Below are 22964 nucleotides of genomic sequence, written 5' to 3' on the forward strand. Positions count from 1 at the left end.
ACTCAGATGCAGGTAGTGTGACTAACAACTGTATACGAAAGTGGTAAATTTTCAAACAATTACAAAATTACCTGCTAAATTATACTAGGTAATTATACGTTGTACAGTACGTAAAAGTCCATCCCTATCTAATGATTATAAGTAAAAACGAAAGAATAGAAAACCATGAAGCTTTCAAGAGAGTCCACCAAATGTCAATATTTGTTTTTAAAGTTGTTTAATTAGCTAGATACCCAAATATTTCAAGAATGTAACAAACGAAATTAATTGAAATAAAATTGCATTGCAAAACTGCGCAAACATTGTGTAAGTAAAAAATCAACATAAACAAACGTAAATCGATGTGAACAAATCTTACAATGTATGGCAATCACATGTGTGATTGGATAACACCTGTAATAAAAACATATCATTACAGGACAAAACAATAATCCCCACCATTCAGTTAAGCTCCACCTGAAATTTCTATTGGCGGGAAAATGAATGGAGGGGTTCCCGTTTTTTCAGGGCAAGTTTTAACATAGTTGGCATGCAGACACGTCCCAACGTAGCTTACCGTTTTCAGTTTAGAAACACATGTTGGAACATTAGCAAAAAGAACTGAAATTCATGTGATGTTGCAGTTGTTCAATTGTGCTCTAGTTTTCTCTATGTGCGTGTCGCGAAAGTTTTTCACTACAAAATAAATATTACATCGTTGCTTTGTGTTGCATGCGGAGTGCTCGAGCATTCTGCAGTAGACGTTTCCAAAATTCGCGTCAAAAACAGAGAACCCGTACCTGTCTACGCGATGGAAATGGATCCACATGAAAGGGATACTGACATGGAGGATAGTCCGGTAGTGAGTTTCTTGTGTTTATTATGTAGTTAATGATAAGGTTGCACGAGTCAGTTCTGTTAAAGAGATGGGAACGCATGATAGCCGGTTGTAAAATACCCACGTGCTACGCTTCCTTGCATCATGCTCGTTAGCGCTCTAGCTTAAATGACCGATTTTGAGTAATCATTGCTCTGTAATGTTGAGGGATGGAATTTTAGTTTAATTGCTCAGTGTTTGACAACCTTGAGTCGAATTTCCTTAAAATAGGCGACCTTCGTTACCGCGTTGCTTGTACCAGATGCATGAATGCAGTTTGCAGACTATTTGTTGGAATGAGTTGTTTATTTTCCTCCAAAAAAAGATGGGCAAAATTTAAATGCCACACGCATTTTTAAATGGAAAGTTCCGAAACGGAATATACCGACCATAAGCGCATTATTCAAGAGTAGGTATTAATAAATGTCATTAAGGATTTACGTATAGGTACCTCTTCGATAATTAATTTTTAATAATTTCTTCGAATCAATTTAAAATTATAAACCCATAAACTCCTAATTATTATTACATATCTAACAAGTTATCAATGACAGAACCTTGTATGGTAAGATTAAGTTGGTCTATAGATGGACAACGTTTTCAATTTTCGGTCATACCTATTCCTAGTAGTCCCGGTTCACCTGGAGAGAAGCTAAGTATACTAATAAAAAATGTAAATTAAATAAAGATTCACTAAAAGCCGGGATATTAATAACCCAAGGGTAAGGAAGAGAGGACCGTACCATCAAATTAGTTAGTAGTCATTGGAAGCGTTTCTTTGTCAAATTTATGTATGATATAATAGGTATCTGTCGACATCAAATCTTAAATTGAGAAATTTAATACTTGTAGATACATTATACAATCAAGGGCATTGGACTTTTTTAAATATTTATTTTAATAGAGTTTCTTAATGAACCCAAATAAAAATACCGCCCAGGCCGATAAAAAATTTAATTAAAACTCTGTAACGGGCAATTACTCTCAAATTATATTAGTCGAATGTCTTATAAGGATTTAATTTGTTACTTCACTAATCGTCAGGATACGTCTTTAGGTATCTATATAGCGCTTTTTATGTTCGATTTGGTTATATATATAAACTTAATTAGATTAGTTTTGTATGTGCAGAAAGAAGCGAAGATCCAAATTAATAAGTTTCTTATAGGTAAGCGATCTAATTCCAATTATAAGTCGCAAATTTCTGTAAATTGTAAGTATAAAATAAAAATGCAGGCAATTAAAAAAGGGAATTTTTTCATATACCTACCTAGGTATACTTGCATCTCTATAAGTACCTACCCACCGTGGTACCTATACCTATACAAGATCAGAGTGGGTGTATAAGTATAGGTACACAAAATTAAGTACTTCTACTATAATCTACTTAGTACTATATACCTAGGTATCTAGTAGGTACACAATTTTCCTTTTTTTCTAATGAACTATGTGTATTTGTTGGAATATGATGCCCAATTGTATGATTAAATATACCTACTATAGGTACCTAGTACTGAATAATTTTCACATTTTTATCTGTTGGCACTATTTAGTGTAAAATTCTGAAACAAATTGGTTTCAGTCAATGAACTTGCGGAAATGTCAGGCTATAGAACTTATATTGGGAAAGCGGATGTAATCAAAATTTATTGAAAACACGAAATGGAATAAAAAAAACTATTTAGGTAGCGCATAAAGTAGCAGCAAGATAGTGTTAAACGGCTCTAAGCACATAAATTAGATTATACTTAAAAAACCATATTCCAAATCGAATTGCTTAGAATACGTAGACAATTTTTAATTATTTTCAGATACTTGGTCATTCTTGCGCGATTAAACCCCCATTCCATTGCCTTATTTTTCACTATTTCTGTAAATAGATGGAACTTATGTGCATAGTTTTAACCCAAAGCCTATTTTAGACTAGGTACAGGTATGTGCTGGCAAATTTACGCTAGTTTGTACCTATATCCTTTAATATTGCATACCTATATCAGGAGATCACTACTGACTCTAGTGATACACTTCCACATTATTGCTATTGGTGTATTAGTAGTTGTACCTACAGACAATTGCATCATTAGGTACTACACATATATATATACAATCGCAATAATTCAGAGTAGTTCTAAGTATTTGTGAAGCTTTCAAATGGATATTCAATATATTTCCCTTTAGTTTATTAAACATATATTTTAGCATTATAAAATCTTAAATAACTTTGACATTGACATTATTTATTGAAAAAAGCAACTTATGAAAATGCCCGTGCAATGTGGTACTATTAACTTTATGTTATTAAATAGTTTCTATATACAGAGCCGAAACTGAAAAATTTCTTTCTGCCCTCCTCCTTAAGAAAAATGTCTGGATGTGCCCTTGCTATGCGTTTGTAGGGGTGAGATGGCCACCGTTTTGGAAAACTTTTATGAAACAACTTTATTAATGTCGTTTATCAGAATATAGGTACTCGTATACTGGTTACATATACCGTGAGTCCCAGGGAGAACGCACCATATGGAAACAGGATTAATGTATTTTTTCGAGAAGGATCCAAGAGGCTTTTTATATGTATTTGAAGTTAGCGTTCAACGTACGTTATTGCACTGCCTGATGATAGAAAGGGATTGGAGTATAGTACGTTAAACGCTAATTTCAAAGGCCTCGTGGATCCTTCGCGAGAAAATTCATTGTCGTTTCTCTATGGTGCGTTCTACTTGGGACACACTGTATACTTAACTATAATGCTTTGGTAAAGCGTAAAAAGATCAAATAATGGCAAGTTAATACAAAAAACTCAGGTATTGTACATTAGCCATCTCAGTAATCTGGGTGAATTGGCCAGTCGATTACATATAGGACAGATGGTCATTGTTAAAAAAAAGGGGCAAGTTTCACTCCCTCGATCGGTCGCTAAATCTATATAGCTTTATATCCTTCCAGTATATTATATTATATGGCTGCCACAGCAGCCACTTTTAAGCTGTTTCAATTGTCCTCCGCCAGTGGACGTTCGGGCGTGTTCGGCAATTTGGCTGCTGAAAACTGGCTGCTAACTTCTCACAGGTTTAAAAAAATGAGTTGAAATAAATTTTCGTTGTGCTTCGCAAAATTAACTTTATTTTTTCTTCTTCGCTGCTATCTTGTCACACGTTTGACACATATTTCCAAAAGAGGTTCCGTTTTCATGACACCAGTCCAGTTACCGAATAATCCTCTCCACATCAAAGACACATATTGTCCATGTCCTCATATACGCGAATATTTACGTCACTGTCTTCCGCAAATCCCACAGACTCGTCTGAGTTCCCTGAAGTAGTCGAAACATGCACTTTCTTTTTACTTCTTCCTGCTTTCTCATTTCTTTCTTCGTTTAGATTTGTTTCTTCTTTTCCGTTTCGTATTTTCTTCTCGTTTCCTTTTTGTTTTGCGCTTCATTTCTTTTAAGGGTCTTTGCCTTGTGCAATATTTTTCGGCCTAGTCCATACGACACCAAGGTTTCTAGCTTGTTTAGTAACATTGCAGCAAGGAATGGCGGGAGCGGGTCCGATTTGATCTAATATTTCTTCAGGAGTGATGTTTGAGACCAAAGTTCCTTGTTGTGGGGTGGTACTTCTAGGAACCCCAGGATGGCTAGATTTTTCTAATGTTGAAGCAATGCTAACGAATGGTTCATTCTTGTGAGCGACTGTCATCGGATATTGCATAGGCGCGATCAGGTACACAATCAGGGTTCTATCTAAATATTGCCTGTGGCTTTAAATGCCGATACAACGTTTCCAACACTAGCAGATTTTCCCCAACTTTTGGATAATAGTTCACTAAAATGTAGTCTTGTTAGGTTTCTTCTTGGATGAGTTTGATGCCTCTCTTTAAAAGCACTATAATAATTAAAGGTTTAAAGACGGCTCTATCTAGGGGTTGCAAATAGTGTGTAGCGTGACTTGGTATGGTAGATACAGCAAAATAACACTGCGTTCCTCGGGAGTTTCCAATAGTTTAACAGATGAACGGTAGTGCGACGCCAGGCTGACCAAAATTAATAACACCTTCCCTTCATGGTGTGCGAGGAAGAAAGTGGCTTACGAACCATTACCAAACAAACTGTATTTACCTACGTAAGCCGATTTTTCAGACATACATTATCTGATCCAGGCGGTAAGCCTTCTTATTTTTAGCCTTGAATACACAATAAATTGGTGGCAAAAACATTCTCTTGCCATTACATCAGCAAACAATGCAGGATGTCAGCGCGGCAACATCTTTAGATCCTTCTTCAGTAACCACATAACCTGCCCGGTTGTTTAATTGCAGTCCTACTCATCAACATTAGAAATGGAGCCTGGTTCATTACAAAGTTCATTTTCCTTTAACGTCACTTTTGGGAGTTTAAAATGATTGGATATTTCCTCACAATTCATTCCCTGAACCATATAGAGTCATTTTCAGATTTTCTATATTCCCTATATTTCTTTTTAAAAAGTCAATCGAATCCAGCAATCCCTTTTAGTTCGATTGAATTTATGATTTAAATTAAGAGTTTCAGCAAAACTGCATTTTTTTAATATGTAACACTCATTTTTAGCGCATTTTTGCAAAAATTTTTTTTTGTAAAAAGTAGCTTTTAATCTCACTTTTGGCTGGCTGGCTGGCTGGCTGGCTGGCTGGCTGGCTGGCTGGCTGGCTGGCAGCAAATGTGGGCGCGTAGAAGAACTCTTGTAGAAAGGCAACGGGTGTACGTGTATCTACAGGGCCGTGAAATTTGTCAACCTTAGGGACATGGCTACATGATGTGGGGTTGGCGACATCTGGGCGTCATCCTCGAGCGTAGTAAACTAACGTGAAGGTTTTTCAGTTTTTTCCTATCTTCTACTACAGTTTTGGTCCGATTCTTTTGAAATTGGTGTCGTCGGAAAGATGTTGTAAACGCGCACAACTCCTGCGTGGCGGAATTTTGTTTTTTGTCATAGGGGCGAAATTAACGACCTTTTGCGAGGCGGCGCGCGCGTCTTCGAGAAGTAGTCAGGCGCCTTTTACCTTCCGTTGCGAACTCACGCGGTTTAACGTTTCGTAAATCTCGAATCGCTGTCTCTCTTTCTCGTGTCGCCAATAGAAGTGAATTGCGAGTGAACCGGACGTCGGAAGTGGGTACCGTAAAAGAGAATGTGTTAGCCCGCGACACGATCTCACTGATGGTGGAGTCAAATCTTCAATCGCGAATTGCGGGTGAACGGGACGTCGGAAGGGGGTACCGTCAAAGGAAATGTGGTAGCCCCCGACACGATCTTCCTGATGGTGGAGTCAAATCTTCAAACGCGAATTGCGGGTGAACGGGACGTCGGAAGGGGGTACCGTCAAAGGAAATGTGGTAGCCCCCGACACGATTTTCCTGATGGTGGAGTCAAATCTTCAAACGCGAATTGCTGGTGAACGGGACGTCGGAAGGAGGTACCGTCAAAGGGAATGTGGTAGCCCCCGACACGATCTTCCTGATGGTGGAGTCAAATCTTCAAACGCGAATTGCGGGTGAACGGGACGTCGGAAGTGGGTACCGTAAAAGGGAATGTGGTAGCCCGCGACACGATCTCACTGATGGTGGAGTCAAATCTTCAATCGCGAATTGCGGGTGAACGGGACGTCGGAAGGGGGTACCGTCAAAGGAAATGTGGTAGCCCCCGACACGATCTTCCTGATGGTGGAGTCAAATCTTCAAACGCGAATTGCGGGTGAACGGGACGTCGGAAGGGGGTACCGTCAAAGGAAATGTGGTAGCCCCCGACACGATTTTCCTGATGGTGGAGTCAAATCTTCAAACGCGAATTGCTGGTGAACGGGACGTCGGAAGGAGGTACCGTCAAAGGGAATGTGGTAGCCCCCGACACGATCTTCCTGATGGTGGAGTCAAATCTTCAAACGCGAATTGCGGGTGAACGGGACGTCGGAAGTGGGTACCGTAAAAGGGAATGTGGTAGCCCGCGACACGATCTCACTGATGGTGGAGTCAAATCTTCAATCGCGAATTGCGGGTGAACGGGACGTCGGAAGGGGGTACCGTCAAAGGAAATGTGGTAGCCCCCGACACGATCTTCCTGATGGTGGAGTCAAATCTTCAAACGCGAATTGCGGGTGAACGGGACGTCGGAAGGGGTACCGTCAAAGGGAATGTGGTAGCCCCCGACACGATCTCCTGATGGTGGAGTCAAATCTTCAATCGCGAATTGCGGGTGAACGGGACGTCGGAAGGGGGTACCGTCAAAGGAAATGTGGTAGCCCCCGACACGATTTTCCTGATGGTGGAGTCAAATCTTCAAACGCGAATTGCTGGTGAACGGGACGTCGGAAGGAGTACCGTCAAAGGGAATGTGGTAGCCCCCGACACGATCTTCCTGATGGTGGAGTCAAATCTTCAAACGCGAATTGCGGGTGAACGGGACGTCGGAAGTTGGTACCGTAAAAGGGAATGTGGTAGCCCGCGACACGATCTCACTGATGGTGGAGTCAAATCTTCAATCGCGAATTGCGGGTGAACGGGACGTCGGAAGGGGGTACCGTCAAAGGAAATGTGGTAGCCCCCGACACGATCTTCCTGATGGTGGAGTCAAATCTTCAAACGCGAATTGCTGGTGAACGGGACGTCGGAAGGGGGTACCGTCAAAGGGAATGTGGTAGCCCCCGACACGATCTTCCTGATGGTGGAGTCAAATCTTCAAACGCGAATTGCGGGTGAACGGGACGTCGGAAGTGGGTACCGTAAAAGGGAATGTGGTAGCCCGCGACACGATCTCACTGATGGTGGAGTCAAATCTTCAATCGCGAATTGCGGGTGAACGGGACGTCGGAAGGGGGTACCGTCAAAGGAAATGTGGTAGCCCCCGACACGATCTTCCTGATGGTGGAGTCAAATCTTCAAACGCGAATTGCGGGTGAACGGGACGTCGGAAGTGGGTACCGTAAAAGGGAATGTGGTAGCCCGCGACACGATCTCACTGATGGTGGAGTCAAATCTTCAATCGCGAATTGCGGGTGAACGGGACGTCGGAAGGGGGTACCGTCAAAGGAAATGTGGTAGCCCCCGCCACGATCTTCCTGATGGTGGAGTCAAATCTTCAAACGCGAATTGCGGGTGAACGGGACGTCGGAAGTGGGTACCGTAAAAGGGAATGTGGTAGCCCGCGACACGATCTCACTGATGGTGGAGTCAAATCTTTAAAAGCGAATTGCGGGTGCACGAGGAAAGTGGGAAGCGGTTAGTGAATGTAGTAGCCTTCGACAAGATCTGTTATTGATGGTTGAATCGAAAGTGGCTAATAGAATACTGATCTGCCACACAAAAATGCGCTGAAGTCCCTTCGATCTCAAACGAGGACTTTGATAATTTTTTTGAAAGTGGTCGTTCTTTCATTATCACTCGGCGTATCGTTAGACGGCACTTTAACATTCCACGTCGTGCTCCAGTTCCGTAACGTAATGTGATCGCGAGTTGGGTTCTGCGCTGTTTTTCGGAGCATCAACGCTTTGATTGAAAACCTGACCAGGCGAAAGATCAGGCGAATACGTTCCGACAATGGATCGGAATTCGTCAACAAGGAAATGGAAGACATCTGCACCAAGGATGGTATCATCATTGAAACTACCGTGCCATACCTACACTCCGCGTTTCTGAAAGGATGAACCGCACCGTGCGCGTTATATGCGGTGGGACAGCGAACTCGGCAAAGAACTTTGGGCTGAAGCTACATATCATGCATCTTTCCTGATCAAGAAGAGATCATCGTCAACCGAGATTCGACGTTTCTCATCCTATCCCAAGAACAATTAGAATAGGTTCATCATTTGTTGTTGACTACAATGATGATCACGAGCCTGTAAGTTCAGTTGGGGCATCGAAATTAACAGAAGTTGAAGAAAGTTCATCGATAGTCGCTATGTTGACGCTATAAAGAAAAATCAACTAATCGAAAACCAGATTAATGAAGCATCCGATGATGCTACTCGTAATTACCGTGAATTATCACTATCCAGAGGGCGATGAATTGCGACGTTCGAATCGACAAAGTCCCGTTGTTCGGAAAGGTTTCATGTCGTACTTTAGAAGTCACCGCGATATGGAAGATCCCTTTACTCGTGACGAAGGTCTTCGTGCGCACGATAGTCAACAATGGTTGGAGATGATGAAGCAGGAGTCATTCGCGATGAACGGGAATTGCATGCTGGTGGATCTACCTACTACTCCGAATTAGGTTTTCCTGCAGTTTTCCTAATTCGTAAGGTAAATACCGGGCTAGTATAGACCAGCTTAAAACCTTCTGCAGGGACACCTCTAGAACGCATTATGTACTCTGTAATTGGTCGCAATCCTGTTGAGGGCCCAGAACAAAAGGGACAATGAATAACTAAATAAATATAAATTTCCCACTGGGAAGAAAACCCGTAAAAACCAAATGGGTCTTTAAACGAAAACGAGCCGATGATGGTACTGTTGTGCGACACAAGGCTCACCTACTGAAGAAGGGATGCTCACAAAAGTATGGCATTGATTACAGATATTTTCACCTGTTGTACGATACAGTTCGATGCGACTGTTGATCGCATTGACTGCACAACGAGGTTTGATTAGCTATGTTGAATGAAGACTAGGATGAAGATATTTATACTCTTCAGCCCGATGGTTTCGAAGACGGCTTAGGACGAGTCCATTCAATTTGATACACAAATTCAGTCAGTGTCAAGGATATCACCAATTCAATTCTGACGTGCTATATAGCGAAGCTGTAGGAAGCTTGTTGTTTCTGGTACAAAGGACGGGGCCCGATTTGGCTTTTGCCGTCAGCAACATAAGTCGATTCGACGATAAGCACAACGAATCTCATTTTACTGCTGTAAAGCGCAACGTGCGCTACGTCAAGGGCACTATTGAATTTCTCCTGGTCTATTGCACCGATTTGTTGGAACCAATTCACGGATTTGTGGACGCGGACTGGGAAAACGACGATCTGGATACCTATTTAGCAGCAAATGAATCCTGTGTTTATTGAAATACATCTGTATCATTTACATTTTTGCTCCCTTTGTATATATTTTATTAAGAATATAATTAATAATCTTAAATTAATAAATAATTTAGATATTACCCTTCATTGAAAAACATTTGTAAAAGATAAAACTAATTATTGGGGTTGTTCGGAAAGTCATTTCGTTTTGTGTGGTGAAAATGAAAGACGAATTTTTTAAAGTGTATAAACATTTTATTAAATTATATATTCTCCATTTTGGTCCAATACCTTTTGCCATCTTTCGGGCAGGAGATTGATTCCACGTTCATAAAACTTCTGGTCTTTGCTGGCAAAATACTGGTCCAAGTGAAATTTGACGTCTTCATTTGAGGTGAAGGTCTTCCCGTCCAAAAAATTTTGCAGAGACCGGAACAAGTAGTAGTCTGAAGGTGCCAAATCTGGAGAATATGGTGGGTGTGGTAGTACATCCCATTCAAGCTGTAAAAGCTTTTGGCGGGTTACCAAACTTGTGGGAGGTCTCGCATTATCGTGGTGGAACACTACACGTTTTCTATTGACCAATTCTGGCCTTTTCTGTTTAAGTGAATCGTTCAATGACCACAATACACTTCAGAATTAATCGTGGTATTGTCCGGTAGAAGCTCAAAAAAAACTATCCCTTTGAAATCCCACCAAACATATAGCATAACCTTTTTTTGGTGAATATCGGCCTTCGCAGTGGTTTGAGCTGGTTCACCTTTTTTACTCCATGATCTCTTCCGCTTAACATTTTTGTAAACAACCCATTTCTCGTCGCCAGTAATGATACGCTTCAAAAATGGATCATTTTCTTGACGTTTGAGAAGCAAATCACAGTCGTTAATGCGCCGAAGCAAATTTCGCTCTGTAAGAACATGTGGAACCCATATGTTAAGTTCTGAAATAAAACCAAGACGTTTCACGTGATGATGAACGGTCGAATTCGATAAATGTAACCTCTCAGCAATCTCACGAGTTGTTATTTGACGGTTTGCATCTACCAATGCCTTTATTTCGTCTCCATCGGTTTCAACGGGTCTTCCAGAACGTGGTGCATCTTCAAGATCGAAATTGCCGGAACGAAATTTTGCAAACCAATTTTGGCATTATCGTTCAGTCAGTACATCTTCTCCATACACATCGCATAATTTCCGCCTTGCCTGAACTGCATTTTTACCTTTTCGATAGTAAAAGAGTAAAATATGTCGAAAATGCTGATTTTGATTTTCCATCTTTGATAGGGCACCAAACAAAAACTATTGCAAAGAATCAAACAAAACTTTTAACATACAAGCATTACTATGTCAGCTGTCAAAATTTTAATGTTTATGCGGCTTAAGTGTAAAGTTGGCTGTGAAACAATACAATTAGGTTCTCTGTTGAAGAAAAACGAAATGACTTTCCGAACAACCTGATATTTACTTTCACGATTGGTTGCATATCTTAAGGGGTATGTGACTTGTATATTTAAGAATTGACCATATAGGCGTTATTTGATTACTCAATGCCATAGGAGATTTGTATGTTTGTATATCCAGAGTTAAATTTTACGCACTTCACGCAAATCCTGCATATTATGATAGCTTATGTAGGTAGGTATATATAGGTACCCATTAAAATGACAAGGTTTATCCTTAAACATGACAAAGTAGATCAATATGCAAGAAGTTTAGGCAAACATATGCTGAGGGAATGTGCAATGTGTTTTATTTACATAATACTTTAAATTATACACGAACGTATATATCGTCAAGCGCAAAATATTGGATGATTGAATAAAAAAGGCCGGAATTATTAAACATAATTGCGCTTTTAAACTGGGCAATGTGCGCCCTACATTTCACGGTTTTATATTTGGCATACACATTTATGTCCTTTGTCCCAACGTAAACAAAAACGTTTGTTGGTAATTGACATCTACTTTGGAAGTAATATTCTACAGCTGTCATACCTTTTTATTTAAAAAAATGTTCATTCGCAATGTGCATACCTATACTTATAATATAATTACCGTCAGCAGAGAAGAATTACAACTGATCAAGTAAATAATTTAACCGCGATTATAAACTAATGTAGGCAAATTACCCTACATTTAAACGCATAGGTACCTATGTGCGCTGTCACACTATGCGTTTTTTCCGCTCCTGTTAAAACCCTGATTAAATCGGATTCGGTTTGACAGGACTACCTCTACCTCTACCTGTCACACTGTTCCGGTCTAACGGGATGCATCACACTTATTTTTGCTATTTACAGTTTAAACTGAGGCGCAATTGTTAAGTATGGTTTCCGCGCTTGAAGCAGAGGAGTTACTGCGAAAGCAGATAGATCGTCAATATTAGATTTCTACCTTAACCCAAGCTTTCTCCCTACAGTTTTATCTACATACTCTCTAATTGTTTACCACAATTCAGTTTGTTGGGTCCGTTAACTTGGCCCCCCCACTGAGAGATTTCATAGTAGTATTATTTTGAAATGAATGCGCTCGTTATGCGCTCATATGCGCCACCGATAATAACTCTTGCGCCATTATCGTTTTTTAGAAATCCGAAAAAACATTTGGGGGGGCCAAGTAAACGTAGCCCCCCCCCCAGTACGTATTTTGTCCCTTATAACTAGGTCACCTGATACATTTGGTTATGCGCTCAATTGCGCCACTTGAATTAAAGCTAGCGCCATTACGGTTAAGCCGTGACAAATTTTCAAAGAGTGGGGGGGCCAACTTAACGTTTTTAAAAAGTTACTTTTTTTTAACATCTTTTCATACGAAATTGTACTCTCAGGTATGCGCTGAAATGCGCCGTAAAAAGATATCTTTGCGCCATTATTGTTTTTTGGCTATCCTTAAATATATTTGGGGGGTCCAAGTGAACGGAATCCCCCATAACGCATTTTGCTACCGGTATTTGTGCCACTTGATACATCTGGTTATGAGCTCAATTGCGCCACTTGAATTAAAGCTGGCGCCATTACGATTAAGCCATAAAAAATTTTTAAAAAGTGGGGGGGGGCTAACTTAACGTTTTCAAAAGTTACGTTTTTTAACATGTTTTTTCTACTACATCGTACCTTTCATCATGCGCTAAAATGCGCCGTAAACAAAAAACTTGGCGCCATTATAGTGTTTCAGAAACACTATACAGGGTGTTTTTTTGGGAGCTTTAGTTAAACGATTCTGAGAAAGTAAAATAGGTAGGTTTTTAAAAATTTGTATTTAGGAGTTACTCCGAAGGCCGAATCGATGTAAAATATTTTCAAAATGGACGCACTTCCGGAAATAACTTTTGAAAACGCTAAGTTAGACCCTCCACTTTTAAAAATTTTTTTATGGCTTAACCTAATGGCGCTAGCTTTAATTCAAGTGGCGCAATTGAGCTCATAACCAGATGTATCAAGTGGCACAAATACCGGTAGCAAAATGCGTTATGGGGGATTCCGTTCACTTGGCCCCCCCCAAATATATTTAAGGATAACCAAAAAACAATAATGGCGCAATGATATCTTTTTACGGCGCATTTCAGCGCATACCTGAGAGTACAATTTCGTATGAAAAGATGTTAAAAAAAAGTAACTTTTAAAAACGTTAAGTTGGCCCCCCCACTTTTTGAAAATTTGTCACGGCTTAACCGTAATGGCGCTAGCTTTAATTCAAGTGGCGCAATTGAGCGCATAACCAAATGTATCAGGTGACCTAGTTACAAGGGACAAAATACGTACTGGGGGGGGCTACGTTCACTTGGCCCCCCCCAAATGTTTTTTCGGATTTCTAAAAAACGATAATGGCGCAAGAGTTATTATCGGTGGCGCATATGAGCGCATAACGAGCGCATTCATTTCAAAATAATACGACTATGAAATCTCTCAGTGGGGGGGGGGGGCCAAGTTGACGGACCCCAAGACGCGGCGTTTTTAAGAAAATTTGTACAAACGTCGGAAACCTCGAGGGAATGCAAATAAGCGAAGAAGAAAGAAATGTATGAGGCCTTTTCCGCCCACGCCTACCTCGTTTTCGTGTTTCTCCCCATAGAACCCACGTCGGGGGGCAAACGGTAAGAGTTAAAAGTGCGGCGCTGCGGCTGAGGGCTGCCGTAAGAGGCGAAAAAACTCCGGCTTGGCGCTCGGTGACGGGAAGGAACGGTGAGGTCCCCGGGGCGCGCGACGCGTAGCGGAGCGCGTGGGAAATTTTCGAGAGAAAGTGCGCTTTTTTGGGGGTAAAACGGATTTTCCCCTGGGAAAAATAGGAAATGGCATTACGTAAAGGCTGAGGTGGCGAAGCTCCCCCCCCTCCGTAGCGAGGTAACGAGGGGCCGTATCGAGCTGCGGTTTTTTGAGTTGGCTTCGTAGTTCGAGGGTGCTCCCGAGGTGACGAGTCTTGGTTCGATCGCGAAGAGGCGGAGATGTGGGGGAAGACGAGAAGGCGCGAGTGAGGTTTTTTAGGCAATTTTTCGCGAATCACTCGAAAACTTGAAGAAATTGCTTAAACTTTTATCAAGTCGAGAGCATCGGCCGACACGCTGTCTGTAATAGTGTTTCAGAAAATATTACCTACATTGGGGGAGGGGAAGGGGGTCAACAAGAAAGCGGGCGAACGGAGGAAGTAACTAATTGCGGCTTTGAGAGTTGGCTTCGCAGTTAGGCTGCATGTCACAAGCTTTGAGATGCACCGCCCTGCCCCCCCCCCTCAATTTTCTCGTAAATCGCACTTCCCTCATATTTTGGCGTTTACTCGAAGACGACGATGCTGTGTCTTACGTTGAATTTTTATATCGATTGGTCGCGTTTTAGAATTGACGGCGATATTTAACATCCCCCCCCCCACGTCCACTGCGTAGAGGCAAAGTGTTGACGCCTTAACGGGAGAACGCGAGGACGCACCTCCTCTCACCTCCCACATTTGTTATAAATGACAATTTTGGCGTTTATTCGGACACTACGGGGAATTGCATCATTCCATTTATTACGTTGGATTCCAATATCGCTCGGTCGAGTTGTACAATCGAGGTCGATTTGTGTAAATGCGCGAGGCGAGGGGGCGCAGCCGCCGAAGCCCGAAATATGTTTCTTTGTGTGTTTTAATGTGCGAGGCGAAGCCGAGCAATGTGCCAGCGATCTTGTACCATCGTAAGACTGAGTGTCCGTCTAAATTCTGGTTACATGCCCCCCCCCCCTCCTTCACGCGTATGGGTAAAGTTAACACGCCGTTGCGAGAGGATCGGTGGACGTATCGAGTCGCGGTTTTGTGCGTTGACCTCGCAGTTCGATTGCGCTTCCTAGGCGCCAGGTTGCACCCCCGACCACCCCCCACATTGCTTATAACTGTCAGTTTTGGCGTTTGTTCGGAAACGACGGGGGCTGGAATCATGTCGTTTTTACGTTGGATTCCAATATGTGCGAGGCGAAGTCGAGTAATGTGTCAGCGGTCCTACATAAGTGGCGATTGGGCGTTATCTACATACGGGTTACATTATACACATAACTCCGCACCCTACCAATAGCCTATGTGCATGCGCAAAACGCAACTTTTTTGTGTATAGAGCAATTTGGTAGAAATTTTAATAGTATGTCCCCCTAATAAAAGTAAACAAATCGTACTGCGCGTACGCATAGCGCAACTTTCTTATATATGGAGCAATTGAATCAAAATTTCTATGATACGTTCCTTTAATAAAAGCACACCAAATGCGTAACCAATCGTACCTACTGCGCATGCGCAAAACTCAACTTTCTAATTTATGTCAAAGAATGGGTGTACAATTAAATCAGAAGCGTATCTCATCTATAGCACGTAACGAAAGCAGATAGCACACAGTATCCAAAACCGAATAGGTTTATATTACACCGAAGAAATGAAGAAACAAGCGTAAAAAATACCCCAATTTCCGGCGGAACATGTGTGAAATCAACTCACGCATGCGAAGTCTTAAAATGCTACGCATTTTTACCAACCTATACGCTAAGTGTGACTAAAAAAGATACTGTCTATGTATTGGTGCATTTTTGAGCCGAATCAACATTCTTTTCCTTTGCTTTTGGCATTTTATAAAATTCCAACGTTACTTAAAAACAACCCCAAGTACATTCTCGCAACAATCAAGCAAAAAAACGAAAAATTGACAAACGGAAAACAATAACAAACGGCATTTGCTAACACAACGGCTGTGATCTAGTTGTCTCTATAAAAAAAATACTTAGAGTAAGGTAAGTATATTATGAACGAGTACTGTAGGAGGAAAAGTGACCAGATCTGACTTCGGCCTCACAAAGAAAATGAGTAGCGATATTGGTATATGGTTCCTGGACAGGAATCGGCTTCTCGGCCTATTCAATACTCCCAGGTGATGTTAAAAGCTCGCTGAAAATGACGATGAAAAGCTCTGAAAAGCATATGATTATCCTGAATAACGCTCATAAGGTTCCAGGGTAATTTAACCTGCTTTTTCTTTCCAAAATGCTTGACTTTTGCCAGTGCACAAGAAAGCTCCTAAAGAACCCGGGAAGATTTTGTAATGTAATGTAGAACAGGTTGAAGAAAATACTTAAATGCGGTTTTCCAGAATTTTCTAGCTTACTACAAATTTAACAGAGTAGTATTGTTAATCAACGTGAAGAATTACCAGCGCCAGTAGCTGTTGTTACTTATGGGGGTTGCAAACCAGACATGATACACCATAAATTTAGCGCACCTCATTTTAGAATTACCATTATCTGATCCATTATTGTAAGCGCTTCTCTTGGTATGTACTGAATTTGAAACACAAAATCAGATGTTACGTCTTGATAACTTCATTTAGAGTGGTTCTTTTTATGGTTCCTGAAGCACCAAACTTATATAAGAATTACGATTGAGTATCCACCATGGTTTGATGGCATTTTTCTTACATTGTGGGATTTTGGAAAGTAATTCCAAAGAGCACAAGCCTTGGTCTACATTAACACTACGTTTTAATTAGAGTCTGACCCACAACATTATCGACATTTGCCAGATTTTTATTTTTAATCCAATGATATGACGTAGCAGGTTACTAACTACCGCATCCTGTTTCAGAACGATAATTTGTATTTTGCTCGTCACAATAATAACATGAGTGTGTTCGTTAATTAAAGTATCCGACGCGTTGCGTTCATGTATAATACGTTTGCGTTTTTCCGAAAGGAAACCGGCGATGGTCCAAAAAGGAGGGCGGTTGCGAAAAATGGCGACTGTAACGTTAGCTACACGAGAATCGCGGAGCACCGCAAGAAGTTCGTGCAAGATTTCTTCACGACGTTGGTTGACGTGAAATGGACGTGGATGCTGTTAGTGTTTGCGCTGAGTTTTCTTCTGTCGTGGTTGGGTTTTGGTCTCTTATGGTGGATCATAGCGTTTACTCACGGCGATCTCTACGAGGAGAATCTGCCGAAAAACCAACAAAAGACGGGATGGTCCCCGTGCGTCACGCAAATCAATTCGTTCGCGTCCTGTTTTCTGTTCAGCATCGAAACCCAGCAAACGATAGGTTACGGTTCGCGGACCATCACCGAGGAGTGCCCCCAGGCGATGGTGTTGCTCTACCTTCAGTGCATCGCCGGCGTAGCCATTCAAGCTTTAATGGTCGGGATAATCTTCGCGAAGACGGTCAGACCAAGCGAAAACGCCCACTCCATCATCTTCTCCAACAGCGCCGTGATCTGCCACCGCGACGGCTACCTTTACCTGATGTTCCGCATCGGCAACATGCGCAAAAGTCACATAGTCGGCGCGAAAATGAAAGCCCAACTAATCCGCACGAAGATCACAAACGAAGGCGAAAAGCTCCACCAGTACCAGACGGAACTACCGATAGCAACGGACGACCGGACCGACCACCTCTTCCTAATCTGGCCGCTGCTCATCGCGCACAAGATCGACGAAAACTCGCCGCTACTCGGCCTGACCGCCAGCGAGGTGCGGCAGGACCTGTGCGAAATCGTCGTGATGGTCGAGGGTACCATCGAGAGCACCGGACGTTCGACGCAGTCCCGCACCAGCTACCTCCTCAGCGAGATCCTGTGGGGCCAGCAGTTCGTACCGATCGTCACCTACAACGCCAAAAGGCGAAAGTATCACGTCGACTATTCCAAATTTGACGATACGGTCTCGGCGGACACGCCGTCGACGGCCGGTACAGATTTAATAGATTTTTACTCGTTGCAAGAACGCGGTAAAGAGGTTTGATATTCTTCAGCTAATTACTAATCTTGTGCTTTTAGAAGGAATGGATTAATTACAGAGTCATCGTTACGCATGCGCAGATTAATTATATGGCGGTTAATTTAAAATTGATTTACATTAGGGTTGTTGTGTGTCGCAATCGATTTTCAATTAAATTATTATACAATCATTTAGGGGATTCCGTTACTTCATTACCCTATAAATCGCGGACTGCGTATGCATTAACATTTGTTTACAGGTTTAGATGCTAATGGAAAACGCCATCACCAACCATTACATAATTAAATTGATTTGATCCCAATTTAATTAAGTTTTAGAGATGTGGTATACGGCAATGCATTGGAAATGTTATTGGCTTGTAGTGCAGTGCGACTACAAGTTTAAAATTTCTGTGGAGCTTCAATTTTCTATTAGCAAAATTGCTCTGTATTTGTCTGGTTAATTTGTTTAACCCTGTGACAAGGGCACGCAAGCCCTTAGATTACATCACATCCTTTTACTAATTTGACTGGTCCTGGATCCAAACAGTTTGGTCACCCCGACCATACGAACTGGCATTGACCTGCAGTCTCAAAACCAAACCCATCTTTGATTTTCGATCTTCCATTCTTACTCACCTCTTTTATGTTCCGTTTTAACCGTTCATTCGTTACTTTTCCGATTTCAATCTTTATCGTAGCATTTTTTTTTTTTTTTTAAAGGTGCAGCTCATCAACTACTGGGTTATTAGTGCTACACCCTCCTTTGATCGTTAATCGCAAAACGAGTGTACTACTTCGGAATTACAGTAAGAAGAAATAAGGTAAGAACAAGTTATACATATATTCACGTCTTCGGGTCTGTGAAGACGACTTACTTGAACACACACAAGATAAGACCTCGGATAGAAGGAAAACAGGTAGTAACAAAAGGTAAGAAACAGAGGAAAAAACCTAGGAAAGAAATACATGTACTATTTCAGTTTTGAAAAACCACAAATAAACGACGTTCATCAGAATTCTTTGTCCAATCTAGTAATCCTAGCGAACAGGAGGATAGTTTTCTGGTTATTTGGAGACAGTGCTTCTTCCAGTGTGAGTGGCACCCGTAACGCTCTTCTTACATTCTGGTACCTCGTGCATTCTAACAATAAATGAGAAACGGTGATTTCAGTGTCGCATAGGTCACAGATATCTGGTGCGGCTTTTTGGAACAGGTGGGAGTGAGTGACTCTAGAGTGGCCAATTCGCGCTCTGGTAAGAAAAATCTCCTCTCGTCTTGTTCCGATAGCAGGCCATGGATCGATTTTTGCTTTTACGCGTCGGAGTTTGTTGTTATTTTGTTGATCCCATACTCTTTGGAATCTCTCCCACATGGACCTTCGAACTTTTATTTTGATATCCTCGGCTAGGATCATGTTGTGGGACTCTCCAGAAGTTGTCGCGTCCCTAGCGACAGAGTCAGCGCTTTCATTTCCCTCTATACCTATATGGGAAGGGACCCATATAAATGTGACTTTGCGGTGACTCTTAGATAATTCTTGTTGGATTTCCGAGCTAAGTAGATTTCTTGGGTTAAACTGTTTTATACTCATAATTGCACTAATGGAATCTGTGTGAATGAGACTATCTTTATTGTTATTACCTTCATTAATATGCTTAAGAGCCTGCCATATAGCGAACTGTTCGGCTGTATGAATACTACACATCCTTGGTAGGGAAAAACCGAGGTGAATTTCATTGGCGACAACTGCAGCCCCCACCTTTCCGTCGTCCGTTTTTGATGCATCAGTGTAGATATGACTTCCCAGCTGACGGTCCTGTATTTCCTTCAAGGTATTTTTGAAAATGTTGGGATGTGTTTCATCTTTGTTGGAGGTGTTAGAGAGTTGCAGATTTATTCTTGGTTGTGATAGAGTCCATGGAGGTATCGTCTTATTTATTTTTAGTGTAGATACAGGTAACTGTTCAAGGTTAAAGTCGTTGTATGCTTTTCTCAGCCGTTGGTGGACAACTTGAGGCAGATTTCTTAGTCTGGATGTCAATTGAATAGCTGGGAAGAGATATTTTTTTGTCGGGTGATTATCAGCATTTTTCACGTTCACGCTGTAATTTAAAAGAAGTTGCTAGACAGTGGTGGTTCTCCCGCTTCACATAGGAAGCTTATTATGGGACTTGTTCTGAAGGCGCCTGTTGATAATCGGATTGCATGATTTTGGATCGGGTCCAGGATTTTTAAGACTTTTTCCTTGGCTGATGAATATATAATACTGCCATAGTCGATCTTTGATCTTATAAGTGTCCTATATATTCGCATCATAGTTTCTCTATCCGCTCCCCATTCGAAATTTGAGAGTGTTTTTAGGATTCTCACCTTGGTGGTACAATCATTCTTGAGTAGTTTAATGTGTGGGACCCAACTTAGTCTTTGATCCAGGGTCATACCTAGAAATCTCACTTGGTTCACGCATTCAATTTCTATATTATAAAGTTTAAGAACCGGCGGATGAGAATTTTTTTTGTGACGTCGACTGAACATAATTGTCTTGGTTTTATGGGGTGAAAATTTATACCCTGTATTCTCGGACCAGTTCTCAAGTTTTCCTATTGCACTCTGTAGCAATTGTTTGGCATTGTCTGGGTTTTTTCCGCGGTAATATATGGCGAGATCATCTACATAGAGAGATGTTTTTATTAGGGGTGATATCGAGGTGGTTATTTTATTTATCGAAATCATAAATAATATAACACTGAGAGTGGATCCCTGCGGTACTCCGTTTTCCTGCCTGTATTGAGATGATAAGAAACTGTTGTGTTTGACTCGAAAGGTTCTATTTTTCAGGAAATTTTGTACAAAGTGTAGAATGTTTCCATCAAGTCCAAATTCCTTTAAAAGTCTTAATATGTTAAATTTCCAGGTTGTGTCGTAAACCTTCTCCAAGTCAAAGAACACTGCTGTTACTTGCTCATTGCAGTTAAAGGCTTGTAGAATTTCTGATTCAATGGCAATCAGTTGGTCCACTGTTGATCGTCCTTTTCTAAAATCACTCTGATCTTGATTTATTAGCTCATTACTTTCAAGAAACCACATCAATCGCCTACAAATCATCCTTTCTAAAAATTTACACAAACAGCATGTCAAAGAGATGGGCCTATAGTTTGTTGGGCTTGTTCTGGGCTTGTTGGGTTTCAAAATAGGAATTATATGGGCTTCCTTCCATTTATGAGGGAAAACATTACCCGACCAAATATAATTTAACAACTTGAGTAAGTAATTGAGGGTATCATCAGGTAATTGCTTGATCATTTCGTAGGAGATATTATCTGGGCCAGGTGCTTTATTTTTGGATTCACCTAGAGCAGAATCGAACTCCCATTTGGAGAAAGGGATATTAATGGGGTGTGGAAAATTCTTTTTAATATCCATACCGGTCGCTTCAATTTTCGCTCTGTTGTCAATGAATTCTTGCGTGTATTGTAGATTACTAGAGTTTTGCTGGAAGTTTTCTGCCAAAATATTCACTATGTCTTGTGGATCAGTTATCATATTATTGTCGTGCTCCAATGCAGTGATTTTATTGTGGGAGTATTTGCCCTGAATTCTTTTAATTTTTTTCCACATATCAGTTGTGCTCGTATCCGTATTAATTTCAGATACATACTGCTGCCAGGATTTTCTTTTGCTGCTTTTTATTGTTCTTTGTGCAATTGCTTTGCATTGTTTATAATTTATGAAGTTGTCTTGATTGGGATTGTTTTTATATCGATTGTAGGCTTTCTTGTGTTCTTTTATTGCAGTTTTACACTGGGGGGTCCACCATGGGACTGTTTGCGCCTTTTTGTTTATCATCCGTTCAGGAACACTTTTACTAACTGCCTTCATTATTAACTCCGTTAAACTTGTCACTATTTGGTCAACATCCGCATCTGCCGCGTCTATGTCCGGGAGCATACTAGATGACGTCAAGGTTCTGTATTTTATCCAATCGGCCCCTTTGAAGTTGCGTAAGGGAACTAGGTCTAGTGGATCTACAGTTGCCTGTTTATGATAGATTTTTATAAAAATAGGAAGATGATCTGAGGTGTTGGGGTCTTGCAGGACCTCCCATTCAAGAGATATCGCTGTTCGCGGATCGCTTAGTGATAAGTTGATATTTGAGAAATTTCCGGTGGAGTAGTTAATGTGTGTCGGTTCCATAGTATTTAAAAGAGAAATGGAATTCAATTCAATGATTCTCTCAATGATACCGCCTCTGGCTTCGGTATGTTGCGATCCCCACAGAGTGTTGTGTGCGTTGAAATCCCCAATTATTATGAAAGGAGTTCTTAGTTGGTTCAACAAGCCTTCTATTTCTGCATAGTCAAAGTTTCTATTAGGGGGAATATAGACATTGCAAATTGTGATGGAGTTTTTATTGAGTATCTTTACCGCAACTGCTTCAAGATTGGTGTTCAAAAAAATTTCCTCCGCTACATTTTCTTGTTTTACAAAGATAGCTACCCCTCCGCTGGCTCTCCCGTCATTATTCCGATCTTTGCGAAATGACGTATAGTTGCTTATTTTGATATAGTTGTTTGCTTTTAAATGTGTTTCTTGCAGGGCAAGAATCCAGGGTTGATGTTGACATATAAGGTTTTGTAGGGCTGGTAATCGTGTATATATTCCATTGCAATTCCATTGCAATATAAATTTTTCCATAGCCATTAAGTATGTATTTTTGAGTGTTTTGATATATAGATATAGTTCAAAAGGAAAGAGAAGGACAGATACGATAAAATAGGTGTTAAGTTGTTTAGTTAGTTTCTTGAGACAGATCAGTGTCATTTTCGGAGGATTCCTCGTAGTATTCCTCATTTTCGTTTATACTCAATTGCTTGCGGATTTTCTTTTTTAATTTTGTGATTTT

The 22964-nt window shown here is 41.1% G+C and overlaps 1 protein-coding gene and 1 long non-coding RNA gene across 2 annotated transcripts; one reads left to right on the forward strand and one right to left on the reverse strand.

The window, feature by feature from the left end:
• Window positions 1–16091: 16091 nt before the first annotated feature.
• LOC116171090 lies at window positions 16092–16675 on the reverse strand. The gene is made up of 3 exons (XR_004145372.1): window positions 16503–16675; window positions 16319–16456; window positions 16092–16262 (listed from the first exon to the last, which is right to left on the reverse strand). It is a non-coding gene; the product is annotated as an uncharacterized LOC116171090 (long non-coding RNA).
• A 294-nt stretch (window positions 16676–16969) lies between these two features.
• Window positions 16970–18248, forward strand: LOC116159030 (ATP-sensitive inward rectifier potassium channel 12-like). The gene is made up of 2 exons (XM_031471923.1): window positions 16970–18068; window positions 18118–18248. Exons 1-2 carry the CDS (start codon window positions 17012–17014, stop codon window positions 18129–18131), a joined length of 1071 nt encoding a protein of 356 aa, XP_031327783.1. The 5' UTR covers window positions 16970–17011; the 3' UTR covers window positions 18132–18248.
• The last annotated feature ends 4716 nt before the right edge of the window (window positions 18249–22964 follow it).

The sequence above is a fragment of the Photinus pyralis genome, unplaced genomic scaffold (genome assembly GCF_008802855.1).
Source record: "Photinus pyralis isolate 1611_PpyrPB1 unplaced genomic scaffold, Ppyr1.3 Ppyr1.4_LG1, whole genome shotgun sequence".
Lineage (NCBI taxonomy): Eukaryota > Metazoa > Arthropoda > Insecta > Coleoptera > Lampyridae > Photinus > Photinus pyralis.

Coding starts and splice junctions, on each gene's coding strand:
- LOC116159030 (XM_031471923.1), top strand. CDS start 17,012: ATGTATAATACGTTTGCGTTTTTCCGAAAGGAAACCGGCGATGGTCCA.